Below are 19,737 nucleotides of genomic sequence, written 5' to 3' on the forward strand. Positions count from 1 at the left end.
CGTGCTTGGTTGCGGCACCGATGCTCGAAAGGCTTTGCTGCAGGTGCAAAGAGTATGCGCGTGATGTGCATAAATTGTGCGCGTGGTGTGCTTGGTTGTGGCCCCGACGCTTGATAAGATTAGCCGCAGGTGCAAAGAGTATGCGCGTGATCTGCATAGATTGCATGCTTGCTTGCGGCACCGATGCTCGAAAGGCTTTGCTGCAGGTGCAAAGAGTATGCGCGTGATGTGCATAAATTGTGCACGTGGTGTGCTTGGTTGTGGCCCCGACGCTCGAAAGGCTTAGCTGCAGGTGCAAAGAGAATGCACGTGATCTGCACACCACGCGCACAATTTATGCAATTATGAAAGGATTAGCTGCAGGTGCAAAGAGTATGCGCGTGATCTGCATAGATTGCGTGCATGGTGTGCTTTGTTGCGGTACCGATGCTCGAAAGGCTTAGCTGCAGGTGCAAAAAGTATGCGCATGGTGTGCTTGGTTGAAGCACCGATGCTCGAAAGGCTTAGCCGGGGGTACAAAGAGTATGCGCGAGATGTGCATAAATTGTGCGCGTGGTGTGCTTCGTTGCGGCCCCAATGCTCGAAAGGATTAGCCGCAGGTGCAAATAGAATGCGCGTGATCTGCACACCATGCGCACAATTTATGCAATTATGAAAGGATTAGCTGCAGGTGCAAAGAGTATGCGCGTGATCTGCATATATTGCGTGCATGGTGTGCTTGGTTGCAGTACCGATGCTCGAAAGGCTTAGCTGCAGGTGCAAAGAGTATGCGCATGGTGTGCTTGGTTGAAGCACCGATGCTCGAAAGGCTTAGCCGGGTGTACAAAGAGTATGCGCGTGATGTGCTTCGTTGCGGCCCCAATGCTCGAAAGGATTAGCCGCAGGTGCAAAGAGAATGCGCGTGATCTGCACACCACGCGCACAATTTATGCAATTATGAAAGAATTAGCTGCAGGTGCAAAGAGTATGCGCGTGATCTGCATAGATTGCGTGCATGGTGTGCTTGGTTGCGGTACCAATGCTCGAAAGGCTTAGCTGCAGGTGCAAAGAGTATGCGCGTGGTGTGCTTGGTTGAAGCACCGATGCTCGAAAGGCTTAGCCGGGGGTACAAAGAGTATGCGCGTGATGTGCTTCGTTGCGGCCCCAATGCTCGAAAGGATTAGCCGCAGGTGCAAAGAGAATGCGCGTGATCTGCACACCACGCGCACAATTTATGCAATTATGAAAGAATTAGCTGCAGGTGCAAAGAGTATGCGCGTGATCTGCATAGATTGCGTGCATGGTGTGCTTGGTTGCGGTACCGATGCTCGAAAGGCTTAGCTGCAGGTGCAAAGAGTATGCGCGTGGTGTGCTTGGTTGAAGCACCGATGCTCGAAAGGCTTAGCCGGGGTACAAAGAGTATGCGCGTGATGTGCATAAATTGTGTGCGTGGTGTGCTTCGTTGCGGCCCCAATGCTCGAAAGGATTAGCCGCAGGTGCAAAGAGAATGCGCGTGATCTGCACACCACGCGCACAATTTATGCAGTTATGAAAGGATTAGCTGCAGGTGCAAAGAGTATGCGTGTGATCTGCATAGATTGCGTGCATGATGTGCTTGGTTGCGGCACCGATGCTCGAAAGGCGCAAGAGTCGAAAGACTTAGCCGGGGGTGCAAAGAGTATGCGCGTGATATGCATAAATTGTGGACGTGGTGTGCTTGGTTGCGGTCCTGATGCTCGAAAGGATTAGCTGCAGGTGCAAAGAGTATGCGATGTGCATAAATTGGGTGCGTGACGGGTGTAGCCAGTCGGAGACTCCGGAACTACCTTAAATCACTTGCTTTTCGTGCGCTTGTTCCACTTCAGTTTGGAAACAAATCAACTTTTTTAAAAATTGCAGCAGAAAAATAAAAATAACAAAAATAAGAAAATGCTCTTCGTGAACCACAAAGACTAGGCTACCAAAATTTTGGCTGTACAGTCGAACCTCGCTATAACAAATTTGTACCTGGCAGCGATAAACTTCGTTATATCCCAAATTTCATTAATTTGAGGTTTCGTTAATGCAATGAAACTAAGATTGGGAAATAAAAATTGTTCATTACATTGCAAATTTCATTAAATCGAGGTTTTTTTATATCAAGGTGTGACTGTATATGTTGCTTGTTGCGTTGAACTTTTGCATCTTGCTTTCACGTTTCATAAAAGTAAACTATTTTTGCCTTCCCCAGTGATTTCGCAATAGCAGGACTCGAGCTACCACTTAGATAAGCCCCAGGACTATAAAAGAACAAGCCTCTATTTGTGTTACCTTCTGTTTGTCCTCCTCGGAGCGTGCATCGCTGCGGACATTGGCCCAGGGTAGGTCACTGGGCCACCAGAGGGGTCGGGTCGACTCCTTGCCCCAGCCTGGCTTGCCCCGCCCGGTTGAGTACTTGAGCATGAGAGGGATGAACGCCCGCAGCTGCGCCTGCACACAACACACCAGGTTAGTAACTAACAGGTGCGTTCCTGCCAAGCACAGCACTCAAAGCTGCAGCACTTGTTTTTGGGGACATGGTGAAAGGGAAATTGACATTGTTTGACTTAAATAGGCCGGCGCAAACGTTGACTTTGTATTTTTTGGTTCGAAGCGAATTGTTTAAATAGTTGTGAGATTTGCATAAAACCTTGACACAATAATTACAAGTTGACAACCCTAAAAAAATTTGAAGTCATTTACTTGTAAAGATGAAGGAAACTTTCAGAAGAAAAAAAAATTGTGTTGGAGTGCATAGGGCAGGCATTGCCAAATCCTGACTGGGAGCTTACCACTGTTGTTGAAAAGAAAAGTGTACAATCATTGCATTCTACCGGTGCTAACATATGGGGCAGAAACTTGGGAGGTTAACAAAGAAGCTCAAGAACAAGTTAAAGGACCGCACAAAGAGCGATAGAATGAAAAATGTTAGGCCTAACGTTAAGAGACAAGAAGAGAGTGGCATGGATCAGAGAGCAAACGGGGTTAGCCTATATTCTAGTTGACATTAAGAGAAAAAATGGAGCTGGGCAGGCCATGTAATGCGTAGGATGGATAACCGGTAGACCATTAGAGTTACAGAATGGATACCAAGAGAAGGGGAGCGCAGTCGAGGACGGCCGAAAACTAGGTGGGGTGATGAAGTTAGGAAATGCAGGTGCAAGTTGGAATCAGCTAGCCACGAGTAATTGGAGATCGCCGGGATCGGCCTTCGTCCTGCAGTGGACATAAATATAGGCTGATGATGATGATGACTTGTAAAGATGGGAAAAGTTTCATGTTGGCCAACAACCTGTCTTCAAAGTGATGTTATTCAGATATTTCTAAACAAAACTGAAAGTTGTTCAAAATTTTCATTTTTTACAATGACAACAGTGGAGAAAATTCATTCACAATCTTTTTGTTCGTGGTTGTGATTCAGACTACTTGCAATTTCGCGACAGTGGAGGTTACAGGGGCATCTTGCATTTGACTGTCACGTGGCCCAATGTGTGTCATGTGTCTGAATGCCACGATGTGAAGGTGTGCGAATGTGAGCTTGACTGCACGATGATGGCAGTTCAGGCTTTTTGGGGCTAATTCAGTTCAGTGCTGTTTGGCTACACACGAGCTTACTCTGTTTCAACCAACTACTGCACAGTTGAACTTGACAGGCATGCTTGCTTATTTGTCAGCTGATTGCCCATGGACCTGGACACCAATTCTACAGCCCTGAGGCTTGATCACCAATGGGACACTCGATAAGCGGAAAACTTCTCACGACAGCTGCTGCGCACCACCATGGCAGCGAGTGGCTAATTTTCCTTTACAGCCACACTGATTTGGTTGTTGGATCTTACCAGTACTGCTTCGCCAGATGTTAGTGATGACATATATAGTTTGACACTAAGTTGAAGCAGTTCGATTTGCAGCAGCCCTACGGCTCTTTAGGAGCTGAGAAACCATATCAGCCATGAAAGCGAGAGTATGGGGTACAGCCCGAATGTCACTTAAGCAAGACCACTATTCTTCCGACAAGGTGCAATGGGTCATGTCCTAAAAACAGTGTGACACACAATATGTGCCTCTACACCGAACACAACAAAATAGACCAACAAAATACTTTGACACATTGCCAGAAATGCTGTCAGCAGGAACTGCATTTGTCACAAAGGAGAACACGATGCAGTTATGGTTCAGATGTGGTGGCAAAAAATGCGGGAATGTGATGCTGCGAGAGCGAAACGAGCGAAACATTACCAAAGGCATACTTTGTGCTGAGCCTAAGCTACTTCCCATCCTTTAACACAGATGGCGGTAGTTGCTGGCTCTATCTAAGGTAGCACATAGTATGGTGCATAGGTCAGCAATGTGAGAGAATACTCACTCACACTCACTCACCATAATTTTTTCCAGGCCCCGCACTCACTCACGTTCACACACACCTCCACTCACACTCACAGCACTCACTCGCACTCACTGGCGCTCACTCGCACTCACCTCCACTCGCACTCGCCTCCACTCACACTCACCTGCACTCACACTCACCTGCACTCACACTCACCTGCACTCACACTCACCTGCACTCACACTCACTGGTACTCACTCGCACTCACCTCCACTCACACTCACTGGCACTCACACTCACTCACAATCACTGGCGCTCACTCACACTGGCACTCACTTCCACTCACATTCATTGGCACTCACTCGCACTCACCCCTTTGAAATGAGTGCGAGTGTGAGTGAGTGCACTCATGAGTCACTGTGCCGATCTATACTGCTCACAATTCGTGTATATTCATAATGAAGCTTCCAATTTAGCACCTGTTGCATCGGGAGTGCGCCAAGGCAGTGTTTTGGACCCAGTTTTATTTTTAATATAAATAAAAGATTTGCCTTCCCCATTACATGGTACCATCTGTCTATTCGCTGACTATTGTATTTCGTACTGTGAAATTAATCAGTGATAATCACCATATACAAAATTCTGCCTTTTCTTGGTGTCAGGATTGGCAGATGACTCTAAATGCCCAAAAATCTGTAACGCTAACAGTAATAAAGAAACGGATATCTGAGTTTACTTACATTATTAATGACACACATCTCACTTGTGCATTTCAGCGTAAATATTTAGGTGTCACTTTAACATATGCTCTCCGATGGGAGAGCCATGTTGACAAAATAACCTCAAGTGGAAATCAATGTACATGCTGAGCACTAAAGCGACTCTTCTTTCTTAAGAAGACGCCTTAAGAAGATAATATTTGCTGGCCTAAAACATGCTTGTTCAAACAGTGCTGGAGCACGCCAATATTGTTTGGTTTCCGTACACAAAATAACTCATTGCAAGAATGGAAGGGGTGCAGAGGAAGGTTACGTTTTAATAAATACAAATTATTGAGCAAGACGACCCCCCTCTCCCTCTCGCACCCCCCTCCCCCAGTGCCTGACACGCGACAGAAGCAGCGCGCTTCTGCCCCGCCTTTTGTGTCGGCTGACCCTCGCAAGCTTTCACTCGCACACGAAGTGTACCGCCGGCACGCCGCGACGATTTTACCGTGTTTGGGCTTTATACGGAACCTCACAACGACGTCCACGACCACGGCAGAAGTTCGCTTGGAGTGTCCATATAATTGCTATCGCAATATAATATATCCGCTCATTTCATTATACATTGTCTCACTCATGCCTGAACCTTGGATTATTACAACCTTAGTGAGTGGTTTCTATCTTGGCGTGCACAATCTGCTAGCGCGATAAGTGATCACCGCGAGTGAGCTTGTACAAACAACGTGCCGCCATTTTTCCGCGAGCAAGGTGAGCCGATATCACCTCTGCTTATCGTTCAAGCACTCACCACGTTCACACTCACTTCTAATCACAAGCACCCACTCACCTCTATACACCCAGAAGCACTCACCACATTCACACTCACAGCACTCAGTCACGTTCACACTCAGCTCCACTCACACAGCACTCAGTCACGTTTACACTCATCTCCACTCACACTCATTGGCTCTCACCTCCACTCACACTCACTGGCACTCACCTCCACTCACTCACACTCACCGGCACTCACACTCACCGGCACTCACACTCCCTGGCACTCACTCTCACTCACTTCCACTCACACTCACTGACCCTCACTTCCACTCACAGTCACTGGCACTCACTCGTACTCGCACTCACTTCCACTCGCACTCACTGGCACTCGCACTCACTGGCACTCGCACTCACCTGCACTCGCAATCACTGGCACTCACGCGCACTCGCACTCACTTCCACTCGCACTCACTGGCACTCACCTCCACTCACACTCACTCGCACTCACACTCACTGGTACTCACTCACACTCACTGGCACTCACCTCCACTCACACTCACTGGCACTCACCTCCACTCACACTCACTCGCACTCACACTCACTGGTACTCATTCACACTCACTGGCACTCACGCCTTTGAAATGAGTGCGAGTCAGTGTGAGTGAGTGCGCCGACCTATGGTATGTGTGGTGGGAGGGTTCGAGCCGAGGCGGCCGAGGAGGCAGGCTGAAGCCCGAGGGCCGCGGAGTAAAGACACACGCTCCGAGTCCCCAGCAGAAGTGCCCCCGTTTATTCACAGCACAGCCTTTATATGCTACATCCTATAGAGGGCGCCTCATAATCGGCTTAGCACTCGCGCCCTCTACATCCCCCCTTTTGGGAAAGTAACAGAAAGCAACCCCTTGCTCTCAGGTATACAACGTAATGACAAATGTCTCATGGCACGTTCTACAAGTTCAGCCGCACCGGCGGCCTAACACAACGTCCAGACCGAGTGCGTACAACTGACCCAGGCGGTCTTGAGGGAGTAGCCGGGGCAACCGGTGGCGATGCAACTGGTAGAGGAGTAAGTGCCCTGGGAGTTGGACTGCTGCACACAGGCTCTGGGCGAGTTGGAGTCTGTGGCAGGCTTTCAGATCCTCGTGTCCGTGGACTGGAGCTGCCGAGGTCTAGACCACCTGATGACGGAGACTGCTGCGGAACCAGATGTCTCCGGTTGCGGACGAGAGCACCTGCATCCGTCTGGACCACGTAGGAGCGTGGACGCTGCGCTGGGCTAAGAACAGTGCCAGCACAATCTGTGTCGCGAATCCACACTCTCTCTCCCTCCTCCAGGGGCCGCAAATCTTGTGCAGCATGTCGACGGTCAAAATCTTGACGCTGGCGACGTCGTTGGGTAGTGTCACGCCGGTGGAAGTCGGCAGCGTTAGGTGGTTCTGGAAGCAACGCGGCCATGGGGACCGGAAGGCGAGTCCTGAGGCTGCGCCCCATGAGCAGCTGAGCAGGGCTGTACCCGGTCACGCCAGGTGCGTTGCGGTATGCCAAGAGGGCCAAAGGCCAGTCCGGAGACTTCTTGAAGAGTTCCTTAACCGTCCGCACCATACGCTCGACTTCCCCATTAGACTGCGGGTACCTGGGACTGCTGGTGACGTGGGAGAATCCGTAGCTCTGGGCGAAGACGCGGAATTCTGCCGACGAAAATTGAGGCCCATTATCGCTGACGAGGGTCTCTGGGATCCCATGCCTTGCGAAGACACTTTTGATGATGGAGATCACCGCTGTAGACGTCGTCGAGCGAAGGGACAGCACTTCAGGGTACCTCGAGTAGTAATCTACGAGGAGAAGGTAGTCGGCTTCTTCGTGATGAAATATGTCCACCCCGACTCGCTCCCAGGGACGGCTAGGCGTCACGGTAGGCAGCAGTGGCTCTGCTCGCTGGACCCGCGTGGTAGCACAGTTGGGACAGTTCTCCACCATTGTCTTGATCTGACTCCCCATGGTCGGCCACCAGACAGCTCCCCTGGCGATGGCGCGGCAACGGTTCACTCCGAGGTGTCCGTCATGGATGAGGGAGAGGACGTGCTTCCGCAGAGAAGCGGGCACCAGCAGGCGTCCACCGCAGAGGAGAAGGCCGTCACCAATACTGAACTCGGCCCGATGAGCCCAGAACTGAGCCATGCTGAGAGGCAGATTCTCTTTCCTAGGCCACCCTTGCTCACAGTACAACTTGAGCTGCGCGCACTCCCCATCTGCAGCCTGGTGAGCTCGGAAGTCGTCGAGGAGGACTGCAAATGTAGGAGGGATAGCACGGAGTGCTTCTTGAACGTACAGCTCCACCTTGTCAACAGCTGGAGTCGCTGGCAGCTGGACGACTGGGTCCCTTGAGAGTGCATCTGCGGTGGCCAGCTGTTTCCCAGGAACGTACTTGACATCAAACTGGTACTGGAGAAGGCGGATGCGGAAGCGCTGGATTCGTGGTGGCATGAGATCGAGATCCGCGGTTCCTAGGAGCTGTACTAACGGCTTATGGTCGGTCTCGAGGGTGAAACGAAGACCCCGAAGAAACTCGTCGAATCGGTTGATGGCCCAGGTGGCAGCCAGTGCCTCCTTTTCGATCTGGCTGTACCTCCGTTCCGTTTCAGTCAGCGCTCGAGAGGCGTATGCAACTGGTCGGCGCTCCCCTGATGGCTGGTCTTGAAGGAGGACAGCACCCAACCCGAAGGAACTGGCATCTGCGGAGACTGTCGTCAACAGTGCAGGGTTGTACCTTGCGAGGCAGATGTCCGACGACAGCATGCTCTTGAGCTTTTCAAATGCTGAAGCCTGCGCTGGTCCCCATGTCCAGGCTGCAAGCTTGTTCAGGAGACTTCTGATTGGCGCAGTCGTTTGAGAGAGGCCCGGGAGGAAGCGACCGACATGGTTGAGCATACCGAGAAAACGTTGGACACCATGAACGTCCTGAGGAGCTGGCATGCGCTGAATGGCGGCCACTTTCTCTGGATCCGGAGTGATGCCATTGGCACCGACGACAACGCCAAGGAACCGCACGCTGGACACGCCGAAAGTGCACTTGGCAGCGTTGAGGGTGACCCCCGCTTGTTGGAGGCGACCAAGGACTGCCTGGAGGCGTTGGTCGTGTTCTTCTGTGGTGCGGCCAAACACAAGGATGTCGTCCATAAGGTTAACAACACCAGCCAACCCTTCCAGCAGGCGAGACATCTGACGCTGGAAGTATTCCGGGGCCGATGTTATGCCGAATGGGAGGCGGCAGTAGCAATACCTGCCAAACGGAGTGATGAAAGTCGTGTACTTCTGGGAGTCGCGCGCCAGGCGTACTTGGTGGAAGCCTGAAGTTGCGTCCAACTTCGAGAAAACGCGTGCGTCACCGAGAAGTCCGAGGGTTTGGTCGACGGTCGGGAGTACGTGGCGTTCACGCAGAACGACTTGGTTGAGTTTGGTCAAATCAACGCACAGGCGGTAACCCCCCGCTGGCTTCGGGACGACGACAAGTCCCGCGCACCAGTCCGTCGGTTCGTCGACGCACCGGATCACGCCCTCCTGCTCCATCTTGTCGAGCTCCTTTTTGACTACGTCTCGTAGCGGTATCGGGATACGCCGGGCTGTGCTGAGGGCATACGGTACCGCGTCAGGCTTGATACGTATCGTGTACTCTTCCGGAAACGTGCCCAGGCCGGTGAAAAGGGCTGGAGGGACTTCACGAGGTGGTGCGTCCGGCAGAGCTGGTGCGACGGCGCCGACAAACTTGACGACCCCAAGGGCAACGATAGCGGGATAGCCGAGAAGTGGCTGCTCTTGTCCCGCAACGACGTAGAGGCGCTCGTTGACTTGCCTGCCTCTCCAAGACAGCGCCGCGTCGAAGGTGCCGAGAAGCTTCAGGGCTTGTTTCCCGGGTCCGAAAAGTTCTTCGCCTCGCGGCTTATCGAGGACGGCTGGGCAGCCGGGAAACTGTGCGCGGAACCACCGAGACGTCGGCTCCAGAGTCCACTTTGAAGACGAGAGGGTTCCCGTTGACACGCACCTCAACGTACCGCCCGTTGCGGGCCACCGCCGCGACGGAGTGGAGCTCGACGGATCCGAGGCGCTTCCCTGAGCGACATACCGCCGCGAAGTGGCCTCGCTTCTTGCAGTGGTTACAGACCGCTTTGGCCGCTGGACAGTCAGACCGTCGGTGAAACTCGTGACCGCAAAATCCGCATTGCCTACTTAGGCCTAGGCCGCATTTCAAAGCCTCGCCAGCTCTGTTGCTCGAGTGCGAACCGTCGGGTCGGTCACGTGACGCAAAGTCAGCAAAGTTGCCAGAGTCCCGTCTATTGCGTCGTCCGCGTGCACGCTGCGCGGGTTTACGCGAAGTCGCCGCGTCCACGTGAGCTGCCGTAAGCGGTTGCCCAGCGGTGAGGGACAGGCGTTGTCTTTCGCGTTCGGCGTCTTCGTGCTGACGAGCTTGCACGAGTGCGTCGTCCAGGGAAAGGCTCGGAGTGCGGCACAGCTTGTCTGAAAGGCGAGAATCCGCCAAACCCACGACGAAACGGTCGCGAACAAGACGCTCTTCAACGGCAGGTGACGGGTAGTTACACTTGCGTACCATGTTCCGAAGGGCCGTGAAGAAACTGTCGACGGTTTCGCCTGGCTCTTGCGTCCGCTTGTGGAACCGAGAGCTCTCGTACACCTCGTTTACGGGGTGCACGAAGTAGCTTGTGAGCCGCCGGGTGACTTCCGCGTAGGACTTGTACGCTTCTTCATCGGACATGAGAGAACTGAGGACAATGCGTGCACGGGGGCCCATACAGTAGAGGAGAGTCCTAACCCTCGTCTCGTCCGGGGCTGCGTGCATGCCGGTGGCGAAGGCATAGTCCTCAAATTGCCGTAACCAGGGCAGCCACTCGCCGACATCGTCGAAGGGGAACGGAGCGGGACTCCGGAGACTGGCGGCAGCGAGAGCAGGAACTGGAGCGTCTTTGTTAGCCATGGCAAGTCGCGGGAACCACGCACCCCACTTCTGACACCATGTGGTGGGAGGGTTCGAGCCGAGGCGGCCGAGGAGGCAGGCTGAAGCCCGAGGGCCGCGGAGTAAAGACACACGCTCCGAGTCCCCAGCAGAAGTGCCCCCGTTTATTCACAGCACAGCCTTTATATGCTACATCCTATAGAGGGCGCCTCATAATCGGCTTAGCACTCGCGCCCTCTACAGTATGGTGTTTCCAGCATACCAGGCAGCGGTCCGTGAAGTCGGATAAGTCATGGCGGTGAGGCTAAGATCGCTGAAAAGATTGTTGTATAGTTCTGCATGTTAACCTTGCCCGCAGCAACAAAGTGATCAGCGAGCGCTTTGTTTGTCGAAGGCACAAACTCGGCACGCACGCTCGCTTCAGTGAACCCAAATTGTAGGTCAGCATGCTGCCCGTCAGCCAAGCTACCAAGCGGTGCACTCTAGGCCAGCGGCTCTGTTGTGAGATAGAATGTGTTCTATGCCTGCACCAGCCGCGCAAAAACATGCCGAATGCCGCCAGTCACGCTGACTGCACCGAGCGCTAGACTGTAGAGTGTCCAATGTACGCAAACGTAGCATAACTGCGCCGCGCCATTTCCGTTTAGCCTAACTATATTTAAGGTCTCCACATCTATATCCGTGCCTTTAGCTTAGTCACCCCAATACACTCTTCGTCTCTGAACAGAGACGGAACGCTTCGCAATTAAAAGAGCATCACGTGTGCACCCCGGCATGGGCGCAGCACACGAAGCAGCTATACTAACTCTATGGCTAGTACACTGTTTGCTGACACACAAGAATGATACCAGCAAGGGAAGCAGACGACATGGTCCTCTACAGTCTAAGTCGTATGTAATTTCCAGCGACTGGTAATGGTGGCATTGTTTTCAGCTTCGGTATAAAAACATTCATTTTTGCGAGCGTTTTGTGATTCTATTTATTTATTTATTTATCACAATACCCACAGCGCCCGTAGGCATTACAGCGGGGTGGAGAAGGAAACAAAGAACCAACCAATAAAGCAGGCAAAACAAAACATGTACTCAGAACACTTTCATACTCGCACATACACACAAAAACACTATCTTACTTCAGTGGTCGTATAGAGTTTGAAAATACATCATTTGAAAAAATCGTTGCGACATTGGATGGAAACTTGTTCCATTGGCTTATGGTTCTGGGAAAAAATGACATTTTAAACACTTCAGTTTTGCACGCTATTTCTTTAACCTTATTTTCATGGTCCAGCCATTCAGAAACGTAATCAGGCTTGGAAAAATATTTCCCGGGGTCTATACCTGTTCGAGAGTGGAATATGTTGTGAAAAAATTTCAATCTTGGATATTTCCTGCGTTGCTGCAGTGATTCCCAACTGAGGCTTTCTTTTGCTCTTGAAACACTGAAATTCCTGGCATAATTTGAACAAACAAAATGAACGGCTATGCTTTGAATTCTTTCTAAACTGTTTATGTCACGTGCCGACCACGGATCCCACACAGCACACGCATAATCCAGAACAGATTGAACATTTGATTTGTACAATGATACCTTTGTCTCCAGTGACAACTTTTTTGCATTTCTGCGCAGGAAACCTAGAAGGCAGCATGCTTTAGTTGTGATGTGATCAATGTGACGGCTCCAAGAAAGAACAGGTGTGAAATAAATGCCAAGATGTTTGTGCTCCTGAACTGATAATATCGTGGTTGAATTTAAGGAGTAACAGAAGTCATGAGTTGTTCTTTTCCTCGAAAAATGCATATGACCCCAAAACGCATATGACCTCAAAACGCATATGCATATAGTAAACCCACACGCACTTCATGTGTAAAATTTTGTACAGAGGCTTCTGTACGAGTAAATTATCTGAAACTTGGCTTCTCACGCGGTCGAAAATTTCTTTGCAGTTGGCCTTTAAAGGGCCCCTCACCAGGTCTGGCCATCTTGAGCTGACAAGTGCAGTGCATACAATGCATGCTCACGATCATGTGTGCTGAGAATTACATTGCTATGCGCCGCGGAGAGAGCCGAAATTTCAAACCAAACGCCATTTGCCCTCCTCCTTGCCATGCTCCAAGACGTATATCAGCAAGTGCGCCTACATACATGTGACTTTGCACATGGTAACACGCGACCCCTTGAGAATTATTCAAGGCAACATCTGTTTTTAACAGCAGAGCTGTTTATGCCGAGCGTAATCTGTCTGCCGTAAACAGAAAATGTGGGCCAATCCTAGTGGCAGTGCAGAACGGGTCTAACACAATGGCACATACCCCTGTGAACTAGCGAAGCTGAGCCTAGATAAGTCTAGCTAAGCATGACTGGGACTACTTAAGCTTAGTCAGTCATCAATAGCCAATCAATAGCTAATCAATCTTCAATCAATCAATAAATTCCGGAAAATGCTGGGGATGACTTGGTAGTGCATAGCCTAGGCCAAATACATGGCTAATACCTTGTGAGAGCCACTCGATAGCCAATCAATAGGTAATCGATGATCGACAAATAATCAATAAATTCCGGGAAATGCTGGGGATGACTTGTTAATGCTTAGCCCAGCCCAAATACATGGCCAATACCTTGCGATAGCCAATCGATAAGTACAGTAAAACCTCAATAATTCGAAGGCTGCCGGACACGAAATTTCTTCGAATTAAGCGGATTTTCGAATTAACCGAAATGAAGAAAAAAAAAAGCAAGAACTTGCCGCAAAGAGAAATTACCTTTATTTTCCACGTTCGAGAAAGATTACTTGAAGTAATCACTGATGCGGGATTGCTTGGCGTGGTATTTCGCAGCCCCAAGTACCATGTTCTCCAGCTGGCTCACAGCACGTAGCATATTGTAACGGATGGGATGGATTTATTTACAAGAATCATGGATGGTTAGTGTATCGCAAGGGACAGGATGATCATCCAAGCCCAACAGGCAGTGGCCAGCTCCTCGCGCACCCTTCTACTTCCTCTATCTTCGGCTGCGCCGTGTAGCGTGACAATTTCTCCACGGGCAGACGAAGCTTGCCGAGCGAGTTACATAGCCCGATGGTGGTACAGTTTGAGTCGGGCGACGTGCACGACTTGCGTGTTACGTGACCGCCGGTTGTGAGAAGTCACGCTTGCGATGACGTACGTCACGTCACTCAGTCGTTTCAGTGTAACGTATGGGCCAGCGTATCGAGGCAGAAACTTCGTGCACAGCCCCTTTAGCCGTAAAAGTGTCAAAAGCCAAACAAAGTCCTCAGGAGCATATGTGACGAGCACATGTCGAGCGTCACAACTAGTCTTGGCACGATCTTGAGAGGAGAGAGTCCTGAGGCGGGCCAGTCGACGCGCTTCTTCGGCACGACATCAAGTCTGGCTTAATGAGTAGTCATCATGTGGGGACCAGGGAAGGATGGTGTCGATAAAGCTTTGGGGGTTGCGAGCATAGAGAAGAAAGAAAGGCGCATAGCCAGTGACTTCGTGCTTGGCAGTGTTGTAAGCGTACGTAACAAATGGTAAGATTGAATCCCAGTTTTTGTGATCGGTGGAGACATACATGGCAAGCATGTTGGTCAGTGTACGATTCGTGCGCTCAGTGAGTCCGTTTGTTTGCCCATGGTAAGGGGTCGAATGCCGGTAATCAGATCCACAAAGACGTAGTAGTTCTTCAACAACATCCGCAGTAAACTGCCATCCACGATCACTAATCACAACGCGTGGAGTACCATGGCGGAGAATGACGGAGTACAGCAGGAACGATGAAACGTCTGCTGCTGTAGCCGAAGCGAGCGCCACCGTCTCAGTGTACCGGGTCAAATAGTCCACACACACAATAATCCAGCGACTACCGGAAGTAGACTTGGGGAAGGGACCTAGCAAGTCGACACCAACTTTTTCAAATGGCACGGTCGGCGGTTTAACTGGCTGCAAGGCACCCGCAGGAGGCGTCGTTGACTGCTTATGGCGTTGGCAAATGGCACAGCTGGAAACGTACTGCTTCACAGTCTTCCAGAGCTTGGGCCAATAGAAACGCTGGCGCAGTCGGTGAAGTGTCCGAGCAAAGCCAAAGTGGCCTGACGAGATGTCATCGTGCATGGCATGAAGTATCATAGGCCTCAACGTCTGGGGAACCACGAGCAGAAGTGGAGCGCCTTCAGCAGAATTATTCTTCTTATACAATAAATCTTCGAAAATAATGAAAGGTGAGCCGTGTGCAGGTGACCGAGCGGCATCAAGAATAGCTTGAATAGAAGGGTCATGCTGTTGCTCACGCTTGAAGGCGGTGGCATCAGGAAACTCTGCGGAGATGGCAAGGAGGTATTCATCTAAGTCATGGTCCGTATCTCGCATGCTTGCTGACGGAAGGCGAGATAAACAGTCAGCATCGGTGTGACAGCAACCACTCTTGTAAGTCCACTCTTTTAAGTGATAGAAAATTTGTATTCCTGAAGCCGTAATGACCACCGAGCTAATCGGCTAGATGGATCGCGTACTCCAACCAACCAGCAAAGAGAATGGTGGTCTGTCACAATCGTGAAGTGGCAGCCGTACAAGTATGGTCGAAACTTGTAGGTGGCGAAGACTACCGCGAGGCATTCCATTTCTGTTACGGTGTAATTCCGCTCAGCCTTGGTAAGAGTACGGCTTGCGTAGGCGATGACTTGTTGGCATCCGCTATGTATCTGTACGAGTACAGCTTCAACACCCAGACCACTAGCATCGGTATGAAGCTCAGTTGGGGCCTTTGGGTCAAAGTGGCTCAAAATTGGAGCTGAGGTGAGCAGAAATTTTAGTTGACTGAATGCAGACTCACATTCAGTAGTCCATCTAAACGGCGAGTCCTTGTGAAGGAGTGACGTGAGCGGATGAGCTAGGCGTGCAAAGTCCTTAATGAAACGGCGAAAGTACGAACATAGTCCCAGGAAGCTGCGGAGGTCTTTCACCGTCTTCGGCTGTTTGAAGCCACGAACTGCCGCAAGCTTCTGGGGGTTTGGGCGGATGCCTTCTTTGTCGACGAGGAAACCCAAAACAAGCGTTTGACGTTCGCCAAAGTGGCCCTTTTTGAAGTTTAGGATCAGTATCGCTCGTATGCAGTCGAGCACAACTTCCAGTCGTTGGTTGTGCTTGTGGAATGTCTTGCCGTAAATGACGTCGTCCAGGTAACACATGCAGATTTCCCATCGAAGTCCCCGCAGGATGGTGTCCATGAATCGCTCGAATGTCGCCGGAGCATTGCACATACCGAAAGGCATTACGTTAAACTCGAACAGTCCGTCCGGCGTTACAAAGGCAGTCTTCTTGTCTGGTGGGTGCATCGGTATTTGCCAGTAGCCCCGAGTGCAGATCGACAGAGGAGAAGTACGAGGAAGAATGTAAACAGTCAATGGCGTCATCTATACGTGGCAGAGGATACACATCCTTCTTTGTTACTGCGTTTATGCGTCTGTAGTCGACGCAGAATCGCCACGAATCGTCTTTCTTCTTGACCAATATGACTGGAGCTGCCCAGGGACTATTGGACTCCTGGATGACGCCTTTCTGTAGCATGTCTGTAACTTGCTCGGCGATCACTTTGCGCTCGGCAGGAGAGACGCGGTATGGTTTCTGTCATATTGGCGATGCTGTTCCAGTATTGATGCAGTGGTGTACGCGGGAGTGCGGTGGTGACTGCAGATGCTCTTGAGAAAGTCAAACACTGACGCATAGCGGGCAAGGAGCTCTTGGAGCGCGTGTTGGTGGGAAGAGGGGAGCGATTTATTTATCATGCTCCTAAATTTTGAAGAGTGTTCATTGAGTGGCGAGCTTGCGTCCATAGGAATAGCAACCGCACGAATGCTCAAAACACTATCTTCTTCAAAGCGTGCTACCTTCAGTCCGGCAGGCAAAACAAATGACGCGGAGGACACATTCACTGCCCAAACATGAGCACAACCTTCTCTGACTTCAATCAGCGACCGAGGGACAAGTACATTCTTCTTTAGAGTGTTGACGTATTCAGCTTTAATTAATCCACAGCAGGAACCAGTACGGACGCGTGACGAGGTCACAGGGATGAACACTGCCGTCTGCGCAGGCAAAAGTACATCAGTGGACACGGAAAATACTTCTTGACGATCGGATGGAACGTCGTCTAGCGCGGGTGGTCTGGTATCGCTGCTGAGTGAAATTTCACAAGCCCTGCAGTCTAATGTTGCTCAACACTCCCGTAAAAAGTCAATACCAAGAATTATGTCATTCGTGGTGCGTGCTAGTACAATAAATTCCGTTCGAAATGCCTTTCCACCAACGGATATCACAACAGAACATACTCCCACAGGACGTAACAGTTCACCGCCAACTCCGCGAAACGTGGTATTTCCATCCCAAGCAAACATCAGTTTCGGTCCAAGGCAATTCTTGAATGCAAGACACATCCCAGACACAGAAGCACCAGTATTAACACCATCGACACAAACACACACTTTGTTCTTCACCATGACGACAGACGGAGGCATTTTAAAAAGTGACCGTCCCGCGACCTCACCTCCATCGGTCGCACCAGCTAGTTTCCCAGCTGGGGCGGCATAGGCGAGCGGCGACATGGAGATGGCGATCGACGTGTCCGAGTCGGCGGAGGAGTGAGGCTGCGGTCGGACACGGGGGAGTCATTCCTTGGCATGTACGCGTAGTCTCGACGAGGCTCGCGGAAAGGGACAAATGGTTGCCAGGATGTAGCTTCTTGCATGCGAGGCGCATACGCGCGATTTAGCGGAGCACGCTGTGGGCGACGGCGGCAATACCTCGCGATGTGTCCCTGAGCCCCGCAGCTGTGGCACACAAGGTGGGCTGCGAGTTTCATTGATGTTGGGTACAAACCTCCAAGGCGTATTGTAGACGGGAGATGACCCACGTCGAGGTTGTGTGTCATGTCACCGTTCAAAACTCGTTGCTTGTGGCTGGATCATGGTGCTCTGGGCATGGGCGTTGTCGGAAACGGGGCGGTCACCGCAGGCAGGTCGCGGCCAGGCCGCCGGTGCCTCCAAGTAGCGCTCATCAACGGAGCATTGGTGGCACACACAGTTGGCATCTGGGCCTTGAAAATGAGCCAGTTCATCTCTAATAACTTGCCGTACCAAAGCAGCCAGGTCATTAGAGGCAGATACGTCGACACTTCGGAAGAATGCGGCGTGTCTTCAGAGCTTCGAACGTACGACAGTGACGCCTTAAGCCGGACGGAGTAGTAAGTCTTCTTAGAGATCAAAAAGTTGTACACATCTTCGGCAATTCCTTTGAGTAGGTGTCCGACCTTGTCCTCGTCCGACATGTTTGCGTTCACAATTCCGCAAAGCTTCAGGATTTCTTCAATATAGGTGCGTACACATCTCTCCCGGTAACTGCGCCCGTCGTGAAAGTGTCTGCTCAGCCCTTTTCTTTTTCGAAAGCGAATCGCCAAAGCATTCTTTTATTTTTTCGACGAAGCTGTCTGAAGTTGTGAGCGAGCCCTCATTATTGCCGAACCACATGAAGGCAGTTCCCGCAAGGAAAAAGACAACGTTAGAGAGCTGCACAGCCGCGCTCCATTCATTGTGGCGGCTCACCCTCTTGTAGTGTCTCAACCAGTCCTCGACGTCCTCATTCGCTTTGCCTGAGAATGTGTGTGCTTCTCGATGAGGTGTCCAGTAACCGGCTTGCCGCGGGCGAATGTTTCCTGCCACAATTTCCTCGCGAACGTCGCCTCCGTCCGAATCGCTCATGTCGACGTCTCCCGGTGGTAGCCCGGCCAACTGCTTGCTGCGTCGAAGGGGTAGTGGAGCTCGGTCGTCCAGTGTGATGTACCCAGCACCTTCCCCCAAATTGTAACGGATGGGATCGATTTATTTACAAGAATGATGGATGGTTAGCGTAGCGCAAGGGACAGGACGGTAATCCAAGCCCAACAGGCAGCAGCCAGCTCCTCGCACACCCTTCTACTGCCTCTTTCTTCGGCTGCGCCGTGCAGCGTGACAATATAAATGTCACCCCCGCTGCATTTAACAAAGCAGTGGACAAAGTTCACAGAATCGATAACCGCCGCTAAAGTAGTCGCGCGGGTGCTCGACTCCAAAAATGCAGACTTTCTAGTTATTCCAAACTTCAAAAATGCACCGTCATTGTTACAACTGAGCTAATGCACTTTCGCACCGATTTTTTGGACGAATTGAGACCCCAAAGGTCGATTTTCCAGACTAAATCACTCGTTCTGAGTCGCGCTACGCGATCTTGGAGGCCCCCATGTTGGATTTTCCACTGGCTTTGCTTTCAGTGGCCCACTCTATAGCCTCCAAGATTGGGAGGCTCACACCATCCTCAAGTCTCAGAGGCCATGCCCATTCTTCCTTGGCTGACAAATTGCTCCAGAGGACGGCACTATTTTTTTCTTTCTTTTTGCAGTCCGAAACGCAGGTCCAAAACGGCATTGATCGAAGCCACAACCACCGCGATATTGATTATCTCACTGCCTTGAACCGACGCTCTCGCACACAGAACGCTAGGCCTGGCTACTTAGACGTTTGCTGTGTTTTTCATTACAATTTGCCGCTGTCAGCAATGGCTTCATCCGTTTTCATCCTCACCAATGGCTTTGAAGCTCGGAAAGCACAATAAGTTGCATAATGCCGGTTCGCAAAAGTCAGTTTCGCCTCAATATGGCAGTGTTTCGCGGTGAAGCCTGCGTGAAGTTTTATAGTGAAGAGACCCAGTGAACCACAAATATCCATTGGATTTACCACAAAAGACCAAATATTCAAGACATTTAACAACGTCCAGTTTACATCTATAGTATGTTCGACTAGTACGTGGCAGTCAAGGGTCATCAAAATGTCCTTATGATTTGGACATCTCTTGCACATTCAAAGCTCTCGTGCATTGATCGTACATTGTGCGTTATGATATAGATGCACACACTATGCCACAGAAATACAAGCAAATTGT

At 50.9% G+C, this 19,737-nt stretch overlaps 1 protein-coding gene, 1 long non-coding RNA gene and 1 pseudogene across 6 annotated transcripts in view; 1 reads left to right on the forward strand and 2 right to left on the reverse strand.

Annotated features, from left to right (window-relative positions):
* The window catches only part of LOC119430996 (nuclear respiratory factor 1-like), a 157,795-nt gene that overhangs the window by 75,249 nt on the left and 62,809 nt on the right, over positions 1-19,737 (reverse strand). For all 5 annotated transcript variants that reach the window (XR_005187954.2, XM_037698462.2, XM_049657073.1 and 2 more), the window contains exon 6: positions 2,290-2,448. Coding sequence is in view for 4 of the 5 variants with exons in the window: in XM_037698462.2 (XP_037554390.1) it covers positions 2,290-2,448 (159 nt within the window). In the remaining variant the exon portion in view is untranslated. The remainder of the gene's footprint in view (positions 1-2,289; positions 2,449-19,737) is intronic.
* On the forward strand, positions 63-2,023 carry LOC125940644 (uncharacterized). The gene is made up of 3 exons (XR_007463841.1): positions 63-469; positions 534-756; positions 1,042-2,023. It is a non-coding gene; the product is annotated as an uncharacterized LOC125940644 (long non-coding RNA).
* On the reverse strand, positions 6,493-7,406 carry LOC125940642 (uncharacterized; annotated as a pseudogene).

The sequence above is a fragment of the Dermacentor silvarum genome, chromosome 10 (genome assembly GCF_013339745.2).
Source record: "Dermacentor silvarum isolate Dsil-2018 chromosome 10, BIME_Dsil_1.4, whole genome shotgun sequence".
Taxonomy (NCBI): Eukaryota; Metazoa; Arthropoda; class Arachnida; order Ixodida; family Ixodidae; genus Dermacentor; species Dermacentor silvarum.